The sequence below is a fragment of the Chlamydotis macqueenii genome, chromosome Z (genome assembly GCF_036417535.1).
Source record: "Chlamydotis macqueenii isolate bChlMac1 chromosome Z, bChlMac1.mat, whole genome shotgun sequence".
NCBI lineage: Eukaryota > Metazoa > Chordata > Aves > Otidiformes > Otididae > Chlamydotis > Chlamydotis macqueenii.
Window position 1 is genome coordinate 220,210 of NC_141593.1, and position 21,156 is coordinate 241,365.

The following is a 21,156-nucleotide window of genomic DNA, read 5'->3' on the forward strand; positions in this document are numbered from 1 at the left end:
ATTTTGATTTTATAACTTTCCTTGCGTCCCAACGACGCATTTGTGAAAAATAGCTGCCTAAAAGCACCCTGCTTCATTATCGCTGGGTAACCCCTTCTGCGAGCCTTATCCTGCCAGGAAAATTTTCTCAGCATGTTCCTTCACCTTTTCCAACCTCTCCACATGCTTCTGTAAAAATGCGCATGATGGCGGCGTGGTTTTAACTAATTTGTTTTAACAGAAATTTAAAAACGAAGGAAAAAAAACCCCATAAATGCACCTGGGCTTCATTCAGCCCTCGTCTTTAAATATTTAAATTCTTTGGGAGTCATGCTTCTCCCAAGCCAAGCCGCACAAAAGAGCAAGCACTTGTGGGCATCCCGTTATATTTATACAGCCAATTTCTGGGAAGGGTAAATAATTCATTCCACCTCCGTCGTTACAATAAAGTGGAAAATGAAGCTGATTTATTCTAGCAGGGACCTGGATGTTGCGGAGCTCTTTTCTTCCATCGCCTCGATCAAAAATGTTTTTGCCTAACGTGCGCTTTTGTAAGGCCAACGTTCGCTAACGAGAAGCAGATTACGAAGCGGCAGTTGCCACTCACCTGTCATCGACCTGGTGGTCGCGCTTTCGTACAGAGGCACCCCTTCGCCCGCGTTGTTGAAGGCCTTTAAGGAGATCACGTAATGGGAACTCGGCTCTGCGGGAGAAAATAAATAGGGCAAAACAAAGCACAGACTGTTAAAAGGCAGATCTGGGATGCAGGACGGACGAGCGCTTCCCTGAAAAACAAGAAAAAAGAAAATAAAGTTAAGCAAGCGCTTCTTCAACATAAGTGACGAGCAAAACTGCTGCCCATCATTTCGTTTCCAAAGGTTTTATTTATCTCAATCTCTTGGTGGTTTCATCATCAATAATCAACTGAAGCCAAGTCACCTGTCACTTTGCCTGTGTAAAAAAGCTGGAACCAACTTTACACACCCGCCATAACTCCCAGGCCCGTCGCTCTGTGGAGAAGAAGCCTCAGACGCGGCGCTACGCGGAGACGAGGGATGCCGTGAGGCGCCAGCGCCTTCCTACCGGCTCCCACACGTTGCTGTCCCGGGGACGATGTGGGAAGAGATGGTTGGGGATCACCAGCGCTGTGTTGCCTTGAAATCCCAAAATTCGCAGCAGGGAGCTGCAGGCCTCAGGCTCTCCAGCGTCGCTTGGGTGGCACTCGTGCTCCTGAATCCAACCCACTTCCCGCACCCCAGTCATCGCTTTCTGGATGCTGAGCAAAAAGCCTCCCTCCCTCATTTCTTGATGTCGGAATTACGCTGCTAACAGCCATTTTACCCCTTTTCACCTCACTGAGAACTACTAGGCCTCTGCGTGGCCTAGTTTACCACGGGCCTACTCTAAAAATATCCCTAAATGAAGGCAAAGCGAAAGGAGGCACCAGTTCCATATTGGTTTTTTCCTACTGTTTTCTGAGGAAAACAAGGCAATCCATTTTCCTGATTTTTTCCACATGAATTGCTTCACCCCCCCTCCACCCTTTAATTCTATTTGTACAGAAGAAAATTGCAGCTGAATCCATCGGGTGCTTGTACACCTGCCCAAGAGGGAAACTGCCTCCTGAAAGTTCTCGACTGGAAAAATAACGAATGTTTGGATGTGAGGAGGCATTTATTAACGCGGCATCGCAAAAGACCTGCTGCAGAATTACATATTTCATCTACATTAACACCAAAATCAGCTCCGCATGATTAATACCATTACAGTGCATCTGAAATGAGTAAATAATCTGTAAGTACTTATTGCATATTGTTACTAATATCCTTTCCACCCACATATTTTACGTCCAGAAGAAACAGTGACATATTTGTTTCATATTCAGGTGACTTCTGTGCTTCTATCGCCAGAGAGCTAAACTTTCAAAATTGCCAAACGAATCACCGGCGCATTAATAACTCCCCGTGCCAAGTATCGTACGGTTATTAATTCACTTGGCTGTAATATCATTAATCATAAGGAAATTATTTTGTATTCACAGAGATGTATGAAAATCATATTTTCATACGATTTCCACTATATATTAGCATCCTACTTTTAATTTCTAATTTATCTAAGCGTTGCTGCTCTCCAGATTCCACGTGAAGATTTATTTATCGAGACACAAAGTCATGATTGAGCTGAGAGTTTAATAATGTCATATTCAGTACTTCCTGAATATATATAGTGACCGAAGAGACACGTACCTCTGAAGAATAATTAATCCCACGCTAAGATAGGTATGTAAGAAAAATAAGATTAATTGGCCTGTAAGGGCTGTTATGTATCTCCACTGATTATGGCACAGATGTCTGGAGTTGGCTTAAATTTTAAAGAACGAGACATCAGTCAGAAACGAAAGTCAGCCTAAACACTGATTTTTTTTTAAATGTGAAAGATTTTTTGAGAAACCCTGATTCCCAAAATTACTATCAAAACCCGCCCCCAACCCTATAGAATTGTCACGTCTGACCAAACTACATTGGGAATTCTCAACAACGAATAAGTAAAATGAAGATGATCGTGAAAAATATACACGCAGAAATTGATAAAGTAGGTGGAAAATTGCGATCAGCTTGTGGAAAATTTAAAAATCGAGACGATACAGCACATACTTCATTCCAACTGCCCTTATAGCACAATGAATAGCTCATCAAATTTTATAAACTGACCAGACTGACACATGATTTAGGTTTATCACTAGGTTGGGTAAGGTTACGCTTGCAAAAACGAGCTAAGATTGGGACGAGGATGCGATCCGCAGCTTTCCGTTAAAAAAGCATGTTAAATTCAGGTGGTTAATTTGCGCTGCTGTTAACTGGAGCAACAAATAATTGCTTGAGTCTCCTCTTAGATAAGAGCGAAAGAGGCAATTTGCCATGGCGCGGCATTTGAACACAGTGTTAGAGTTCATTTTAGTCCTTTATAACAAAAAAAAATGAAAAAACATTTGTATTATCAAGCGACAGACCATTGCTTTTTGAACTGCATTGTATATTAACAACACTTACGGGGCTGTTCCGGTGCTTTTTTTTTTTTTTTTGGTAAAATGCCACTGACTGGAGTGGGAGGTCAAATGAGGAAAGACTTTTAGCGTAAACCTACTAATAAAGTGCAGCAGCTAATGGAACAGAAGGCTCGTTAGCGCTCCTGGCAGGGACAATGCAAAGAAATGGCGGCTTTGGAGATGACCGTTGCAATGCAATTGCAAAAATTCAGAGGTAAATTCTGAATTTTTCCCTCACCTGTAACGATGATACCATTTATATTTGCTATTCTGGAGCAAGACAAGGAGAGAATTCTATGCTGCCTTTTTTTTTTTTTTTTTCTTCTGACAGAAGAAATCTCTTCTCGCCTTTGAACAAGCTGAGCGAAGAATTCAGCTTTAATTAGAGCATCAGCCAAGAATCCCCGTGTCAGCGTTGGTGTGGAACATGCTCTGGAAATAAAGTTGTGCTCTGCAGTTCAACTCAAAAAAAAAAAAAAAAAAAAAAAAAAAGCACAAGAAGTTCAAACTAAGCATGAACAAAATCGATTTCTTCCACTGACAGCTGTTGTTTCCGGAAAGAAAATAATCAACAAATTGCAACTCCTTCAAGATATCACGGTTATTTTCTTCTTTAAGAGGGTAAAATTGTGACATCTCCGCAGCCATCACGCGGGGCCTTTTGGCAAACGGTGAGTTTTCATGTATAATTTAATTTTCTCTTTAAACTATAAATCTAAAAGAAATGCTTGACAACTAGACGTGAGCTCCAAGCTGAGGAAAGCTCCTCGCCTTAAACGACAGTGCTGGAAGAAGGGTAGCGCACTCAGCTGATTTTCCACGTCAGCTCTCTCTCAAAGAAAGATTCCATCTCAAGTCCTCGTCTCATTTCCCAGTTTAACCATTACCTGACACGAGGGACTCGCAGAGCGCTCTACAGTATCCTGGGAGAGTCGGAGCTAAGACGGGGTCTACTGATCATCGTGAAAACGTTGCTCATCCCGTCGCACCACTCAGAGCTACTTAAACCCCGTTTTTGGCAACAGAGCAAATAAAACAGCAATAAAGACAAGTAATACCTTCAAGAATCTTCTCCCAACGCTTTGTCAGTGCCTGTTTTCATCCTACCCAAAAGTGAAGTCGCAGTTCATCGAGATTTGATCCCTTCTACTCTACTTGACCATCACCGTGTGTCTACGAGCACCCTACAACCTGCTCACGTTGTCTGAGCTTGCTGAGGAGGAAGGTTGCCATCTTTTTATCTTTCTTTCTTTCTTTCTTTTTTTCCCCCCACCATTACTAAAGCTGGTTTTAACTGTAGGCTACACGATTTTACCCGTGGGACGGCAGAGACACGAGGAGCCGTGGCCTCCCTGTAGACCAAGTGGAAACAAAGACATCTTGTCAAAACAGATGGGGTCTGGCACCATCCTGCAGGAAAAGGAAACGGCGGGAATTGCGGCAAGAGAAATTCTTATTAGTTACCAGGAAAAAAAATAAATATGAGGGTTGTCAAGCACGGAGGCGGGGGTCCAGAGAGGTTGTGGAACACCCATCCTTGAAGGTGCACAGAAGTCAGCTGCAGATGAACACCGGTGCAACCCAGAGCTACCTCCGAAGCTGGCCCTGCTTTGAACGAAGACTTGGACCACATGACTTGAGAGATCCCTGCCAACCTAAGCAACTCTGGGACAATTCGTACCTGCTCGCATAAACATGATGAGAGCAGGAACCTGGCTTTGATGCTGAGCCAGCTGCTGCCACAGGACCCTTCTGTCCTCTCTGTTGCTGTCCTCGCTTCACCAAAAAACTGACTCCCCTTTATCAACAACGAAAGGAGTAGAAACACAAATGCTAGATTTTGTTCTAAGCAGAGCAACTCCTGCAAGAAATGCCCTTTTAAAAGGGAAAAGGTCTTCAAGAGAATGATGTCTATGCCCTGCGTGGCCTGCCAGTGCCACCGAGGCTAAAAAAACCCTTCTACGAGGCAGCAAAGCAGTCATTCACAATTATCTCAAAAAGCAACCAGGGAACAGCCTCGTTTCCTCCTGCCTGGGTTTGTGAAAACACGACGTCTAATAATCAATAGCGCCAGTACCAGTTCCTAGACCTGGTAACACCAGTTTATCGCCAGGAAATGGTCATCTATCTACAGGACAAATGTCAAATTGAAGTACTCCGCAAGTAAGGGTTATTGAATTCCGCGAAATCACGAGAGAAAAGCACTTCCAACATCACAGTCAGACGTAGCGTACTTCTTCCGTAACCTGGACCTGAAACGAAGGGTTGGAGGTAGGGCTGTGGTTGCCCAGATTGCCTCGGGTGGGGAACGCTCCCAAGAAAATGGAAACCACCCTACGTTAGGAGACACCTCTCTACTGAAAGAGTGGTCAGGCACTGGAACAGGCTGCCCAGGGCAGTGGTGGGGTCACCATCTCTGGAGGTGCTCAAAAAACGTGTAGACGTTGCACTGCAGTACGTGATTTAGTGGACACGGTGGTGTTGGGTTGACGGTTGGACTTGATGACCTTAAAGGTCTTTTCCAACCTTCAGATTCTATGATTCTACGTGCACTAAGAAGCCCAAAGGACACTAAAGTTTTCAACTAGCAGTGCCGCAACGAATGAGCCCAAAGAAGGTGGAGTTCCTGCTGGGCGAGACAGCTCAGAGGCAACTGGAGGGGTTTCTCCACAAATTCTGGTGGAATCTCTTCACAAGGGAAAGCGCTTAGATCAGAACGCAGAGAAAACATCCCGCATTTAGCAGACCGCTAAACAAATTCTCCAAACGAGTTCTTCCCAGGTTGTCAACTAGAGAAAAATAATTTTAGATTTTATTCCTTCCAGGCACTTTGCACACCAGAAACGGCTGCATTTCAAGGGTGGACGAGGAGATAACTTCTGCGATGCCGTTTCATCTAACGTATCGGTTAATTTGAAAAGGAGTCGCTATCAGAAAGGCTCAAACGGGTAATAAAGAGCTCATGACCGCTTCCAATAAAATAAGAGACCTACCAGCGAATTATCCTTTCTCTACCACAACAGAATTACATCTTCTGGTAAACTGAACAACGCGTAACAACAGAGAAGAACTCAGCGAAGCTCAACTTACCAAATGCCGTAAAATTCAAGAAGGCATTTTCCGAGGTTACGGAGGATGAGGAAGGTTGGGAAATTCAGCGTCTTTTTTCCACGCCAAAGGGTTTCATCCAGTGTTTAAACAACAGAATATTTGTTTTGAGAGTGGATGCAGAGAACAGTGGAAACTTGGCTTCACATCCTCAGTGAATTCTCAAGAAGTGATGGACAAGCCAACATTTTTTGTGTCTTCAGCTCCTATAGCATCAACTTTTTTTTTCTTCCCTATTTCCTTTAGTTTTTTGCCTATAAATTCTTTGAAGTAGAGTCTTACAAGGTGTTTCTATAAAACCCCAGTCTTCTCTCAAACCTCTGGGCACTACTGTAGACGTGTTAACAGGTCAACATGCTTAAAATATTTCCCATATTTAATTGAAAACCGTCCCTGAGGAGCGCAGTTCCACCTTATCTACTTCACGGAGACGTGAGGAACATCTACACGTCAAACGCATACAACCTAACCTGTAATTTTTAATCCAATCTTACCGTTGACTCTGTTACCACCATTGAGGGTGTGTCCTACCTTGTTAGATGATAAACCAGGACTCCAGTTGTCTTCCAAACATTTGGTTAGGTGGCAACACCCGGGGCTTTGCCTCACCCTGCTGCAGGGTGAGCTCCAGCAACGTCCTTCAGCAACCGGACTTCCTTGTCTTCTCACAGGCCATGTCATCTCTCAGCAAGTCACCCCGAGAAGTCAATGTAGACCTCCACCAGAGCCATGGTGCCTTCAGACGAACGCACCACGCAACGAAGGCAGGACGTGACCCTGCAGTGAACCAGCGAAGGTCACGGCATCCAAAAACCTCGTTGCGCCTGGATGACAATGACGTATCTCACGGTTCTGGGGGTGCCTATATATTTAGAGGTACTCAGGAAGCAATTAACTTCTAAAACACCAGGGGAAAGGGTTTAACGGAGCAAAGAGAATTTATAATGAGCATTTGTTAAGTGCTTTTATTTTAATGTCGCTCAGGAGATGAACAGCAAATCCATATTTACGTTGTTTTTAAGATGTCATCTCACCACATATTACGCCCGCTTGCTGATTTCTCTTGTGAGCTCTGTCCTGTGTGCATTAGAACACAGCGTTCAGGGCGCTTTTTTTTTAAGCGCAGACTAATTTGAGCACGCTTCGAAACAGGTCTCGCCTCCTGCAGAGACGTGAACCTTTACAACTCCCGTGGTGCATCACAAGCGCAGTGCACGCCGCGTCGGTAGGGATGCAAAACAATTGAAAAAAAAAAAAAAAATCCCGATGCGGATCACTTACGTTTGTTATTGATGGTACAAATGCAGCCAAACCCAGGAAAAGGAAAGTGTAAGTGAAGTGTAAGACACACGGACAAAAGAATAAAAAATGAACAGGCCGCGACTCGAGACGCTTGCCGACATCAGAGGGAACGCCATTAATGTACCAGGAGGGTTAACGTGGGCGGGGACAAGGTTTCTTCAGGCACTCGTACACCAAAAATAAGAATGAAAGTTGCACCAGGAGGAGAGATAACGTATTTAAGAAGGGGAAAAAGAGAAAAAAAAAAAAAAAAAGAGAAGATGTGAAGCAGCTGAGCAGGGGCAAAGAGGGTGAGGCGCGAGCCTCATGGGCCTTGCAGGCCTCACCCTCTGGCCTCCCGCCGGGCGGCCGACTGGGCCCAACTTGGCCCGGCCTGGCTGCAAGAAGCGGAGAGGAGATGGGATGTGAAGAGACCCTGAGAGGCGTCTGCCAGCCTGTTGTGAGGAACGGCTGCAGACGCCAAGGTCAGTGAAGAAGGAGGGGGAGGAGTAATGTGGCTCCTGGCCAAGATTCCCCTGCAGCCTGTGGTGACGACCATGGTGGAGCAGGTTGTCCCCCTGCAGTCTATGGAGGCCCATGGAGGGGCAGAGATCCATCCACAGCCGATGGAGGACGCCAGGCCGGGGCAGGTGGGTGCCTGAAGGGGGCGCCGTGGCCCACAGAGGCCCCACCAGGGCAGCCGTTCTGGAGAGACGGCACCCCGTGGAAGAGATGACCCACGCCGGAGCAGTTTCATGAAGGACTGTGGCCCGTGGGAGGGACCCCACGCTGGAGCAGGGGAGGAATGCGAGGAGTTCTTCCCCCGAGGAGGAAGGAGCGGTGTAAAACAACGTGTGACGGACTGACTGTAACCGAAGGCAAAGCACAGCACCGTATCCATCCTTTTCCCTGAAAACTGAGCCTTGCAACACAGCCGTTTGTTTTTTTTTGTGTTGATGAATGAACACAGAGAAATAAATATTCTTGGCTATCAGTATTATTTATATTCTAATTTGGCATTACAAGTTATTCTTGGGCATTCTGTTCTTTAAAGACAAAGAGGAGCAATATCCAGCTCTTCTCTTCCATCTGTTGTCAAGAGAGCCCAAACATTTTGGCAGGGAAGCCTGTTCAGCTATTTTTCACAGTGAGAACCGAGGTGTACAACAAACTAAAACGCCTTCTAGAAAGTCAGTCAAGAGCGAACCGTATAGAATCACAGAATCATAGAATCGTTTGGGTGGAAAGAGACCTTCAAAGGTCATCCAGTCCAACCCCCCTGCCAGGAGCAGGGACATCTCCAACCACATCAGGTTGCTCAGAGCCCCGGCCAACCTGGCCTGGAATGTTTCCAGGGATGGGGCATCCACCGCCTCTCTGGGCAACCTGGGACAGTGTGACACCACCCTCAGTCTAAAAAAATTTTTCCTAATATCTAATCTAAATCTACCTCCCTCTATTTTAAAACCATCACCCCTCATCCTGTCCCAGCAGGCCCTGCTGAAGAGTCTCTCCCCACCTTTCCTGCAGCCCCCTTTGGGCACTGGGAGCCGCTCTCAGCTCTCCCCGGAGCCTCCTCTTCTCCAGGCCGAACAGCCCCAGCTCTCTCAGCCTGGCCTCGCAGCAGAGCTGCTCCAGCCCTCTCAGCATCTGCGTGGCCTCCTCTGGACCCTCTCCAGCAGCTCCACGTCCTTCTGCTGTTGGGGGCTCCAGAGCTGGATGCAGCGCTGCAGGGGGGTCTCACCAGAGTGGAGCAGAGGGGCAAAATCACCTCCCTGGACCTGCTGCCCACACTGCTGGGGGTGCAGCCCAGGATGTGGTTGGCCTTCTGGGCCGCAAGGGCGCATTGCCGGCTCATGTTGAGCTTCTCATCCACCAGCACCCCCAAGTCCTTCTCCTCAGGGCTGCTCTCCATCCGTTCTCCGCCCAGCCTGGATTTGCACCTGGGATTGCCCCGACCCTCACTTTCACACAAGGACGCTCTTAAAACCCACCCAACATTTAACTCGAGGGAGGCGGTCACGCAAGCTCTGTTCGTAACGCAAATACGGCGCGGATCCCGAACCGACCCTTTGCTTGGGAGCAAGTTCTCCGTGTTCTGCAAGAAAGCAAAGTCAGGGAGAAACGCGAGAAGATTGGTGCACGAAGTATTTGCGAAAATGGCAGCAGGCTTTAAACGACAGTCCGTTTTCAAAGGCAAGGAGGGAAATGAACGGTCCCTGGAGTCTCAAAGTGCCGTTACTTGTTGTTAGTGTCGGGCTTTAACGTGATCTATGAGGGAAATGGCGAGATGCAGGAAATTTAACATATTTTTCTTTGATTTTTTCCCCAGCTCCATTTTGTATTAAAAATGCAAAGGGAAGAAAACAACCCAAAAATCTACATTAAAAAAGCTTTTTTGTTCCCTTTCATGTCTTTGTTCTAATCCACAACTGTCATCTGCAAAGATTAAAGAAAATGAAGGCGCTCTTTTCTCTCTCTTTGCACTAAAACAAAATGCTTTTTTGCCTCGTCTGCGCACGAGGGTCACATTTAATCTGATCTGCACTTAAGATGAAGGTGAATTTGATGGAAGCCTTTGAATTCCTACTGGTATGCTTGTTCTAATATAAACTCAGATCTAAAAGCTTTGTCTTTGTTTCTTGTCACTTGTAATTGTCGACTTCATTTATTTAATTTTTTTTTAGTTTTATTCCTTAAATAATGCAACGATCTGTCAAATTTCACATTCGCGCCAGCCAAAAACTCCAGGGCATCACCTAAACTGGAACACTTAGAGCCACAGAATGGTTTGGGTTGGAAAGGATCTTCAAAGGTCATCCAGTCCGACCCCAAGGTACGCAAAGGCAAAACCACGTTGGCTGCCGATCTCTCGCCGGGCCGTATGGAGCCCCTTACGCCGGTCCGTACAGACCACGGGAGACCCTGCAGCCAAAATTCCAGTATCATCCAACGACTTACCGGGCTGAGTTGTTAATATATTCTTATTATTCATACGGTAGCTCCAATTCTCCAAACTACTAATTAAGCAGAAATTGCTCACATCCATTAAATTTCTCTTCGGAGCTCCCGATTTTCTGATGTGCGTCGCTTCAGGCTTTACGAGAGGAGCGGGACTAACTTTGAGAAGCCTTTGCTAGATTTTGCCAGGTATTATTCACTTTCATTGCCGGGCCAGGAGGATCAAAGGTTCAAGTTCAAAATAGACATGAAAATAATATTTCGAGACGCGCGCTCCAGCTTCCCAACCAAACTCTTTCAACGAGAGGCGTACGAATTCCTCCGTACTTGGGGAGACGAATGCAGCTTTTTCTTAGATCACATAAAGGCAACTGGACTTAAAAACTCGTTCTAAAATTACACCTTGTCCTTCTATTCTCACGTACGTAACGGGGGAGGAAGGGATGTAGTCTTGAAGAGGAAAGCCCACATCTCCAGAAGGCTCCGGAATTTGGGGCAGCTTTCCCATCATACTTAGTTTTTTAATGGTTTGAGCATCTGTAAAATAGTTATTTTTATACACATCTTCTCACGGAAATACTTTGAGAATTTTACAGATGGAAGCGTTATTATGGAATTACCTTGCCTGATCGGCTTAAAACTCAAGTTTTCAAATCTCCATCTCTCCGCTTCCTCTCACGTGGTGCACACGCTCTGTCGTCAGCTGCAGAATTATTCTACCGCTCCTACTCCAATGCTTTTTTGAAAGCGGTTTTGCTTTTGGGATGTCGCTAACAGCAAAAACGGAGGCCGTGCTGTGCAGCAACTGGAAGCTAATGGTCATCCTCCTGGTCTTTGTACGCTCAGATGACCACCCTTCTCGTGTCCACCTCCTACCTATTGCCCTTATTCCAGTAAATTGTTAAAATATCCCAGAATGAGTTATCACAATATCCCAGTATGACATAATAATGTCGTTATTAGAATCCTAGGATGGTTTGGGTTGGAAGGGACCTTCAAAGCCCACCCAGTCCAACCTCCCTGCCAGGAGCAGGGACATCTCCAACCACATCAGGTTGCTCAGAGCCCCGGCCAACCTGGCCTGGAATGTTTCCAGGGATGGGGCATCCACCGCCTCTCTGGGCAACCTGGGCCAGTGCTCCACCACCCTCAGCGTAAAGAATTTCTTCCTCCTATCCAATCTGAATCTACCTCCCCCTATTTTGGAACTTCCCTCTATTTTTGAAACCACAGAGTATTCCAATATATTGGAATACTCTAGGATGAAGGTACCACGTGTCATTTTTCCAGTGCGTTAATTAAAAATACAGCTGTACGAGCTAATTCAAAAATTTTTTTTTTTTACGCAAATTTTTACAGCTAGTGTGTTGTTTCAGGTATTTTGAGGTTGATGTTTGCGTAATCGGTAAATGGAAATCTCCTTCCCCTTTCTTTCAAATTTTTATTTCCTCAGTAAGCTTTAACACACAGCTCCACGGACACGAGTCCAGTCAGTTAATCACTACGCTTAACGCCTTCCGCGTTGGATCAGTACAGAAATCGTTACTTCCTACGCGTCAAAGATCAAAATCGGCATCCGTGAGTTTCCCAGTATCGTTAAAACCATACTTAATCAGCCAATAACTTTGCCATTTGTAACCACAAGCAAAAAAATTTTAAAAAATCTATTAAAAAAAAAAAGAAAAGAAAATGAAGTGGCTCACTAGAAGTGGGTCTCCTTGTTGGAATTATTCAATCGAGAGTTAGTCAAGCAATAATTTCTCTGTCACGGAAAAGGCTGAACGAAAGCAGGGAACGCTCGCTCCTGAAATTTATGAGACTGACATCAAATATCTTTCCTACACCGCGGAAAGAAAACACAACAAATTCTTCACTGACAAAGCTGAAGGCTCGGGATATTCTCACATTCTTCTGCACCTGCGGAGAGCGTCTCCAAGGCAATCCGACCGCTCAGTCATGAGAAAAATCACTCTCATTCACTCCAGGCGACAAGCGTTACCTCTATATGGTTGCATTCAAGACGATCATCACACAAAATAAAGTTCTCCATCGCTATTATGGAAGACCGAGTGCTTTTCTTCAGGTTTGGTGAAGTGATTTATTCAGTAGCTGAAGCGTAGCACTCGGAAAAGCACTGTAACAGCTCGGGTACAAGTTTGACCTGAAGGAAGTAATCAATTAAGGACCTGAAATGGGATGCAAAGCTGCTGACTTGTGCACACCGGCGTTACGCTTGCATTATCAAGAGGGAAGGAATTCAAAAGCAGGCCACCCCGTGAGCACGTAGGGCTCCGTCCTTCCCCGATGGGCGATCTACTTGAGGAGACCACCCATGGCCTCCAAGCCTTGTACTTTCAAGGAGAGTTTTAGAAGTGTTTAGGATCACACAGGTGCAATGAAGTGTCTAAAAGGATTTCTAAAGAGACTTCCACATCTCGCTCCCATCCAAAACCAGTAAGTACTACCCAGAAACCATTTGTAGCCAATCACCATCAGCAGACTGAAGATGCAAAGACCTCTGGTATTTCATCATCAGCTCTAGAACGGCGAATCCTGATGTGTAACAATGGCTACATGACCATGATGGACATCTGCTGTAGTCAACTGGTAGAAGAAGCCAGATGATGGAGCTGTTGAATGGGCTGAGCTATCTTTGCTGTTGTCTTTTCCTGCTTGATGGAGCAGAAATTAACTGGGCTGACATGGTTTCAACTCAGATGACTCAATTAAACACCTGAACTTGTGCAAAATAAATAATCTAGAGGGTAGGTCAGAGAGTTTATCACCAGCTCTGTCTTATCCCAAAGGTCTCGCCACCGAACACCGACATACCACGACCACAAGAAGGTACCATCTTCTCTACAACCTGGCCACAGAGAAGACAAACAGTTCTGAGCTTAATGCGTGGCCTACGTCGCGTTTCTGACTCCACCTCAACTTTTTTCTAATAGTAGGAGGTAATTTAGGATTAGATTTTCCCAGATGTTTACAACAACGGTACCCAACCATCTATATTCACAGGATGTGCGTGCAGGTGGCCGACAACGACCCGGGGCTGCGCAAACAAGCGAGGGAAGGAGGAACAAAACACACGAATACGAGCAGGAGGAATTCTGGCCTTACATATCCAAGTGGGAATTGCTACAGCAACCCCATCGCACGTCTACGGCCAGACAAAAGGGGATCACCAAGGTTGGAATTTCCGAGGCAACCGTATCGCAAGATGGCGGGAAGAGAATAAAACCAGTGAGCCAACCTGGGAGCTGTTAGCTTCAATTTTCCGTACCTGCGTGCATCCCTCTTCTCAACCTCTCGATTGGAAGGTCTTTGGAAAGATGTCCAGGAGGTGCTTTTGTGCAGGTCTGAATGCAGAGAGAAGAAAATTGTTCCCAGAAAAAAGATCGGGCACGCACGTACGCGCACATGTACGACCGTTCTGTATCCCTATTCAACTGGGCATGGCACCAGTTTCACCAGCAGATTCTTCATCGTTATTTGACTCAAGACCACACCATGAGCTTCCGGCACTAAAATAACGCCTAACACGGACTTGGATTACCGGGTTTGGGCACCTACGTGCGAAAAAGGCGTCTGGAAACGAGAGTCGGGCAGGATTTTGGAAAGGCAGCTGATGTCAAACAGATCTGATGGCTCTTTAAGGAAAGAACCTACTGGTCCAGGATGTCAACGATACACAGGGTTCAGGGCGTGCTCCAAGATAGCGTAAAAAGGAAAAATAAAAAGAAGAACTGCGGTGAACCTTGAGAAGCCGCAAAACCTCAGGTTTCCGGCCGGATACATCACAGAGTGGATTGAGGCAAAGCGAGGTGACCTGTCCGCAGTCTCTGTCGAAGGAGACAAAGGAGAGCTGGGGAGCCAAGCAGAAGGAATCGCTGAAAGCCAGGAGGATCAAAAGGGATGAGGTCTTCAGAGGGGAGAGAAAAACTCACTGAAGTTCATCATTTATTTAGGGATCGGACTTCACTGGCGCTGTTGCACATCGCGTTTAAGATGCCTACATCTCATTGGAAATTTTACAACAGGTGGGATGAATCCACAAAACATCTAGGAGATATTTTTTTCCCCCTCATTCCTGCCAGCAGCACATTTTGACGCACAACCTTACAAAAAAAGAGTATTTTCATGAGGAAAAGAATTCTGTCTCATCATCAACCTGCTCTGGTTGGAGATGTCCCTGCTCCTTGCAGGGGGGCTGGACTAGATGACCTTTGGAGGTCCCTTCCAACCCAAACCATCCTGTGATTCTATGATTTCGTGCAATTTTCTTGTAATGGTTTCTAATAAAGTAGGTGAATAATGTAGGAAGTGTTGGCAACTCTTCTAATTTTTTAAAAGGAGCAGGGACATCTCCACCAGATCAGGTTGCCCAGGGCCTCATCCAACCTGGCCTGGAATGTTTCCAGGGATGGGACATTCACCACCTCTCTGGGCAACTGGAAGAACCCTTTTAATCCACAGAAACAGTTCTAACAGCTGAAGCACATCATCGGCTTTCCACAAATACCAAGCGTAGTTACACCACGAGAAGGCTTTTGTATCTGCAAGTCGTCCCTAGTGTACGTTCCACCTGACGGTAGTGACTATCAGAGACCCTACGAGTAAATATCTTCACCGGTCATTCAATATACGAAGAAAAACAAACACTAAAGCTTCAAAAAACCCAAGAGATTTTGTTAATCAAGACACTTTTAGTAAGAGTTGACCATTTGGAGCTCCATAAAATTGAACTGTGCAGGCATCTCCTCGTTAGCTTTCGCCAAAACACGTGGGATTAGATAGCTCCCTCCACGTAATTTACTTTTCTAGTACTTCTGGGTCAACAGCGGTGAAAGACTCAAGTGAAAACCCGTTAAAGATACGAACCAAATTTAAAATAGGCTAGGGAGAATTTAAATCCCTTTTGGAATTTTTAAAAAAATAAAATTCTTTGCATTTAATCCCGACCGTTAGTTATTAGACACACACATTCATTAGGAACAACTTTTATCTTGATATTCCGCAAAATTTCTTCCGCAGTCCAGTCAGACGTCTTCCCATTTCGCAGAATAACGTCACGCTTGCACAAACCATTATCAAACGTCCCTTTTTCTGTAGGACCCGTTGAATATTTGGGAGCGTTACATATGGCTCTTTGCAAATACCTCCACGGTGAGATATCCACCTGGGCTTAGAGTTGGTGAAGTAAGAGTAAAACCAGTTTATTCTGCTCTCCAGGTTTCCCCAACAAAAATGGCAATTCCAAAGAAAAGCGTCCCTAGATATCGGAGAGTTTTGGTCCTACAGAAACGAGATAACTAACGCACAAAGTTGCATTTTCCGGTAAGATCCGACCGTTCCCAGATTACGACGCTTACCATTTTTACCTGGAATAAAAGCGCTAAAGAAGAAACGACAAGGAAAACCATTAAACTTTTTGACTTCCTTTAAACTCTGAACTGGTTTCCCAGTGCTAGGAGAACGGTCCGTCACCGCTGGAAGGATCCGGGTCCCCCGCGTACCACGCTGAGAATGTAGATGAACTCTCACAGAGGCTGCGCCATGAATAATGAATCACCCCCCTCTCTCCCGGCACCATCTTGACGGACACACAATCGGAGTTTTGCGGTCGCCGTTAAATTCAAACATGAGTGGAATAACATCTTTAGGTCCAGTTCTCTGTCCAGGTGGGACTCATTACTAGGAGCGCACGACTTAATAAGCTCTACTGAATAAAATGAGCATTTGATCAAAGAGATTTCGCGTTTTTGAGAGCGTGCAGAGCTTGGAAGGTAAGACCAAACGCAAAATGGAATGCAGAACCAGCCTAAGAAAGCAGGAGGCAGAGGAAGCACCAGCAATGGCCTGAAAATAAAACCGCATCACCTCTGAGGAACCTCTTTGCATGGAATGAAATGAATGAAAACAACCACTCACCCAAATTTTCGATGGAATAATAACGCTGTTTGCTGTCCACCCGCACAGTCTCAGCGTACGGGCTGCCTACGCCGTAGCCGATGATGTACCCGCGGACGACGATGTTGGGGTTCAGCGGCGGAGTCCAACTCATGACAATGCTCGTTGTCAAGGGCCTGACGTGAAGAGAGCTTGGCTGGTCAGGAACCTGAGATTCTGAGATTTAAAAAGAAAACAACAACAAAAAAAAGGCTCAATTAATATTCTACTCGTTCAATTTTACTATTCGTAAGGTTTGAGGTTAGATTAAAATATTTGGATGAAAAAAGCCAACCAGGTGTCCCAGAAGAACATGCAGAGCTCACATGCAATTTAATTCCTGAGCTATGTCCTTCCCTTCCAAGTGCAACGCTACGCCTCATTCTGTTCTCAACAGCGCATCTCCTAGCACTTTCCACCTTTAGCAAGAGAAACTTCAAACGATGGAGGAAAAATGAAAGATGACCTGCAAGAGAACCTCCAGTAGGACGACTTTGCTCTTCCCTGGTCTATTTACAAGCTCAGCAGGATCCTGACAGCTGATTGTACGCGGAGTTGTCTTTACGCTCACAGATTATTTAACTTCTTAACGATATACTAGTATATTCCGGCAACGATCTATTTATTTCCAAAGAAAATTTTAACTTTTGGGCACGCATCTCTTACTCGGGAGCTGCTTTATGCCAACATTTCAACAATAAAATAGCAAAATGAGATATTTTATTGACAACTCCTCCCAGATAAAATTCATTTAAGTAGCAATTAACGACTCGGAGTCTATAGGCCAAATTTTTACCGTGAAGGTGAGGTGAATAAATGCCTTTTGTTTGAGTTTACCCGGTAACTATCATACCACAAGTCTCTTCAGAGGAGCTGCCCGGTAGCTTGTCTTTTTGAGAGCGGAAAGAGACAAGTCACCAGTTGGCCCCGACAAAAAGGCTTGCAATATAATAGATGAAAACTGACGTGGAAGGCAACGAGGAGAGGCTAGAAAAACCAAAAATAATATCAAACGATGTAAACTCCAACAAAAGACACCTCGCGGTTGTGAAGCATTCCCATTGTAAACCTTGGAAAAGGTCATAAAAAGAAGAATCGACATTTTTCAACAGGCGTGTCCTTGTATTTCACGTGATTTCAGCTGAATTCTTATCAAATACTCCAAAAACCTGCTGCACCTGTAACCTCAGGACGTTACCAGTCTGAAACACTTAACGACTTTAGAAGTCCTTGGCATTCCGCTTCTTAAAATTGCAAAGCGTGGCTCTGCTTGAAGAAAATTCCCCGCAAAGTAGCTGCTCACAAAAAAAGAAGAAACCGATTGCACCCGTAGCGCCGCGTTAAGTTGCCATTTATCCCCCAACTCAACTCCCAGACTTTGAACGCAGAAGCAAAAGTTACGCGAGCAGCTATTCCTCCACGGCGCTGTTCAAAAAAAAACCAAACACAAGCGACAGAAGCGTTTCTTACAGGCCTCAAAGAGAAAAATAACAGTTTCACGCCTCGGAACGAGAAGCTGGGTAACGTAGCAACGCCGCAATTCCGCAAAATTCCTCAACGTAGCAATTCTCCGGCAGCAAAGGAGATCTGAGCATCCGAAGAACCTCGAAACAGTAATTTTTACGTCTGGCACAACACAGTGACTCCAATTGCGCTACAGATACCTCTAGGCCGCCATTTTGGTGAAAGCCGTTTTATTCAAACAACTCATATTCTTTATTTCAAACAGTTCAAATACGCGATTCGTGCGTTTCGGAGCAAAATCATGGCTGCCTGTTGCAAAAAGAAAAAGGTAGTTTAACTTCTTCTACCCTTCTCGTGAATTAAGTTCTAAAATGAAGCTGGGGTGAACAACGTTTTCGAACTATTTTTCAAATACTGAAGTCTCATAAGCACAGTTAATCTTTGAAAACACATTTTTTTTTTGCTTCACCTTTCTGTATAAAGCACTTTTAATTACATTTTTTATTAGCTTTCCTCTCAAATATTTTTCTTATTCTGAAGTAGTCCTGAATTTTAGAATTGCTCTTGTGCATTTCACACCGCAAAGTACGAAGTTACATGTCAGAACCAACTATTTTTTTTCTTTCCCCCGTCCAACAAAGTATTTTTTTTTGGTTCTCTTTACAACAAAGCACATTTTCCACAGCAAGGACTTCTGCCAAACATCTAACTCCATCCTTTCTTCAGGATACTGGACCATCCGGCCTTGGCGTGGCTCTGCTGATTTTCAGCGTCCCAGCGCTTGGATTTCCAGGAGTAAAACTCTTATTGAAACACGTATCTCATATTCCCGCTTTCTTTTTTAGGCCGTTTCCTTGCAATTCTAGATCAACACGTTTCCTTTTTTTATCTCCTGGGCTTGAACATGATCCAGAATCACTTCTGAGAACGTGATCCAGAATCACTTCTGAGAAGCAACCGTGAGATCCCGCTCTCCTCCATGAAGCGTCAAATGAGTCCTTCATCCTACGTCCCAAATGAGTCCAATTTATCGCCTCCCCCATCAACTACACCAAGAGTTCAACACTTACAGAATCACAGAATGGTTTGGGTGGGAAGGGGCCTTCAAAGGTCATCCAGTCCAACCCCCCTGCAAGGAGCAGGGACATCTCCAACCAGATCAGGTTGCTCAGAGCCTCATCCAACCTGGCCTTGAGGATCTTTTCCTCTCAGGTGAGGCTCACCTTCCTCTGCGGTGAGGATATCACTGAGTACTTGCAAGCAAACGTTGTCACCGCCTGGTGCGACGTCTCCACCTGGGACATCGCATCTGCTCGCACATCCCTCTGGGTCCTTGGCTGCGTTTCTACAGGATGGCTTGAGCACCCATGTCTTCCATCCAGGGAACACTGCCCTCAGTGCTACTTAGAGGTCCTTAATTCCACCGTCAAGCTTGAAAAACGCTTTAGATTTGGGTCGATTTTGCCATTTTCTTAGACGCTCAACGATGTATGTTCTACAAAGTCAAGGTAGTTTTTACTCATCCCATTTTTTCACCTCTTTCCCCAATCCCTTTGCAGCATAAATCACAACACGACAGCGGCCTAGCTTTCCAGGCTCTTAGAGCACTAATTTAGAGCTGAAGCTTAACTGTGTCAGTCTAATACGTCTAACAACTTCCATCTGTTCCATGCCGTAATCATCTTCCTGGAGGATCCCTTTCCTAAGTTGATCAGAGATTCTCTTCCATCCTCGTCCAAGTTATTTAAAAACAGACCCTTTGGGGAAAGAACTGCTTTCAATTTTTTTTTTTTTCCTTTTTAAAGCACAAAATTCGAGGCCTAAAATAATTTTTTCAAGCCTTCCCAGCTGCCAGTAAAGACACGCGAGCTTTCTAGGGAGCCTTGAAGAAGCAGCTATGTTTGGGTTTCTAATCGCCTGAACAAAACCCACTAATTAAAGCAAATATCCGCCGGGAGCCGGCGCCGTTCTCCGGGATACCGTTCGTCTTCGTGTTGCTGATGCCAACCAGGCTTCCAGCGCGAGCAAGAGAAGCCGCGCTCCAGCAATTCCTTGGGTAGCTGATGTTTGCAGGACTCTACAAACTACAGTAATAAGCAGATTTGAAATTTTCTTTTTTTTTTTTTTTCATGCACCTACTTCCATCGCATGTCTCCTGCGATTACTCAATTAGCGTCTCCGCATCGTCTCCGCACGCATGCGTGTATTTGGGCACAAGAGTTTCAAAGGAACGTAGTGTTCACTAAACGTAAATTAAAACCACGGCGTGTTCTGAATTTATTTTTTCCTCTCACATTTTTCCCCACTTCTCAAACCGCCGCCTAGCCAAAGCGTCATCCGGAAGACCTCATCGCGCCCCGCCGCGCGTTGCGATCCGTTGGTAGAGCTACACCGCGTCCAGCCGCGGCGTCTCTTCTTCAAAACCTCGATGAGAAACCACAGGTGCTGCTTCGCCCATTTTTTGCGTACCGCACGTCCCCGTCACTGCCGATCTGCTGGAAAATTGCACTTGAAGATAGGGAAAGGCAGAAATTCTTCCATTTGCAAGGGTTGGCTTGGAGATCATACGGAAATGCGGCAGTCAAAAGAAAGGCAACATCAAGTACTAGGGTGCATTTTAACCGATTATTTATTTATTCTTTCAGCCACTCTGCCTTTGATCCTTTTTCGGCGACTTATTTTGTTTTAAAAATCACCGCAATTTTCATCAGCTGCCTTTTATTTTCCATTCATCTCCTCTCCACTACACATTCGCTCCTTACGGATTGTCTGTAGTTTGGCCATGACTTCCATCTGTCGGATTCTTTGTTCCGTTTGATTTGCGCTCTGTTTAAATTATTTTTTTTTAGCTAGACTTTTTCATTACTCTCCTTTTATTCCTTTACTACTTCAAATATTCCAGGTATTTCATCTAACCCTTTCATTTCAGTGTTTTTCTTCCCTTTCGCGGCAGCATCTGCAGGGATTTACACGGCCCCCGGTTTTCAGGCGTCTGCATCCCGTCGTCGTTCACTAATTATTCAGCTTCGTTGCCAACCTCTGCAAATAAAGGCTGAGAGACAGGATTTCACCTATCTGAATATTTGCTTAGCAAATTGTTAGGGCCATTGTCATCGTTTCCATTGTTTCTTCGATTGATTACGTTTCTCATTTATGAAGTTCGAGATTCACGGCACCGTTTTATGGCAAATAACGCTCAGGGAGCTAAATTCTGACCCCAAATTTTTTTCATAAAGGCTTCTGACTCCTTGGTCCTGCTGAAAACAGAGAAACACAACCCAAGGAACACGGGATCCAGGAGTAGATCCATCCATCGGTTGGTGGGTGCTTAGACCATGGACATCCCACCCTCACCTCGGCCTGGG

At 45.2% G+C, this 21,156-nt stretch overlaps 1 protein-coding gene across 2 annotated transcripts in view; it reads right to left on the reverse strand.

Annotated features, from left to right (window-relative positions):
* The window catches only part of LOC147596216 (netrin receptor DCC), a 356,938-nt gene that overhangs the window by 49,012 nt on the left and 286,770 nt on the right, over positions 1-21,156 (reverse strand). For both annotated transcript variants that reach the window (XM_086770507.1, XM_086770506.1), the window contains exons 15-16: positions 16,310-16,504; positions 587-682 (exon numbers count right to left, since the gene is read on the reverse strand). In XM_086770507.1, coding sequence (XP_086626633.1) covers positions 587-682; positions 16,310-16,504 — 291 coding nt within the window. The remainder of the gene's footprint in view (positions 1-586; positions 683-16,309; positions 16,505-21,156) is intronic.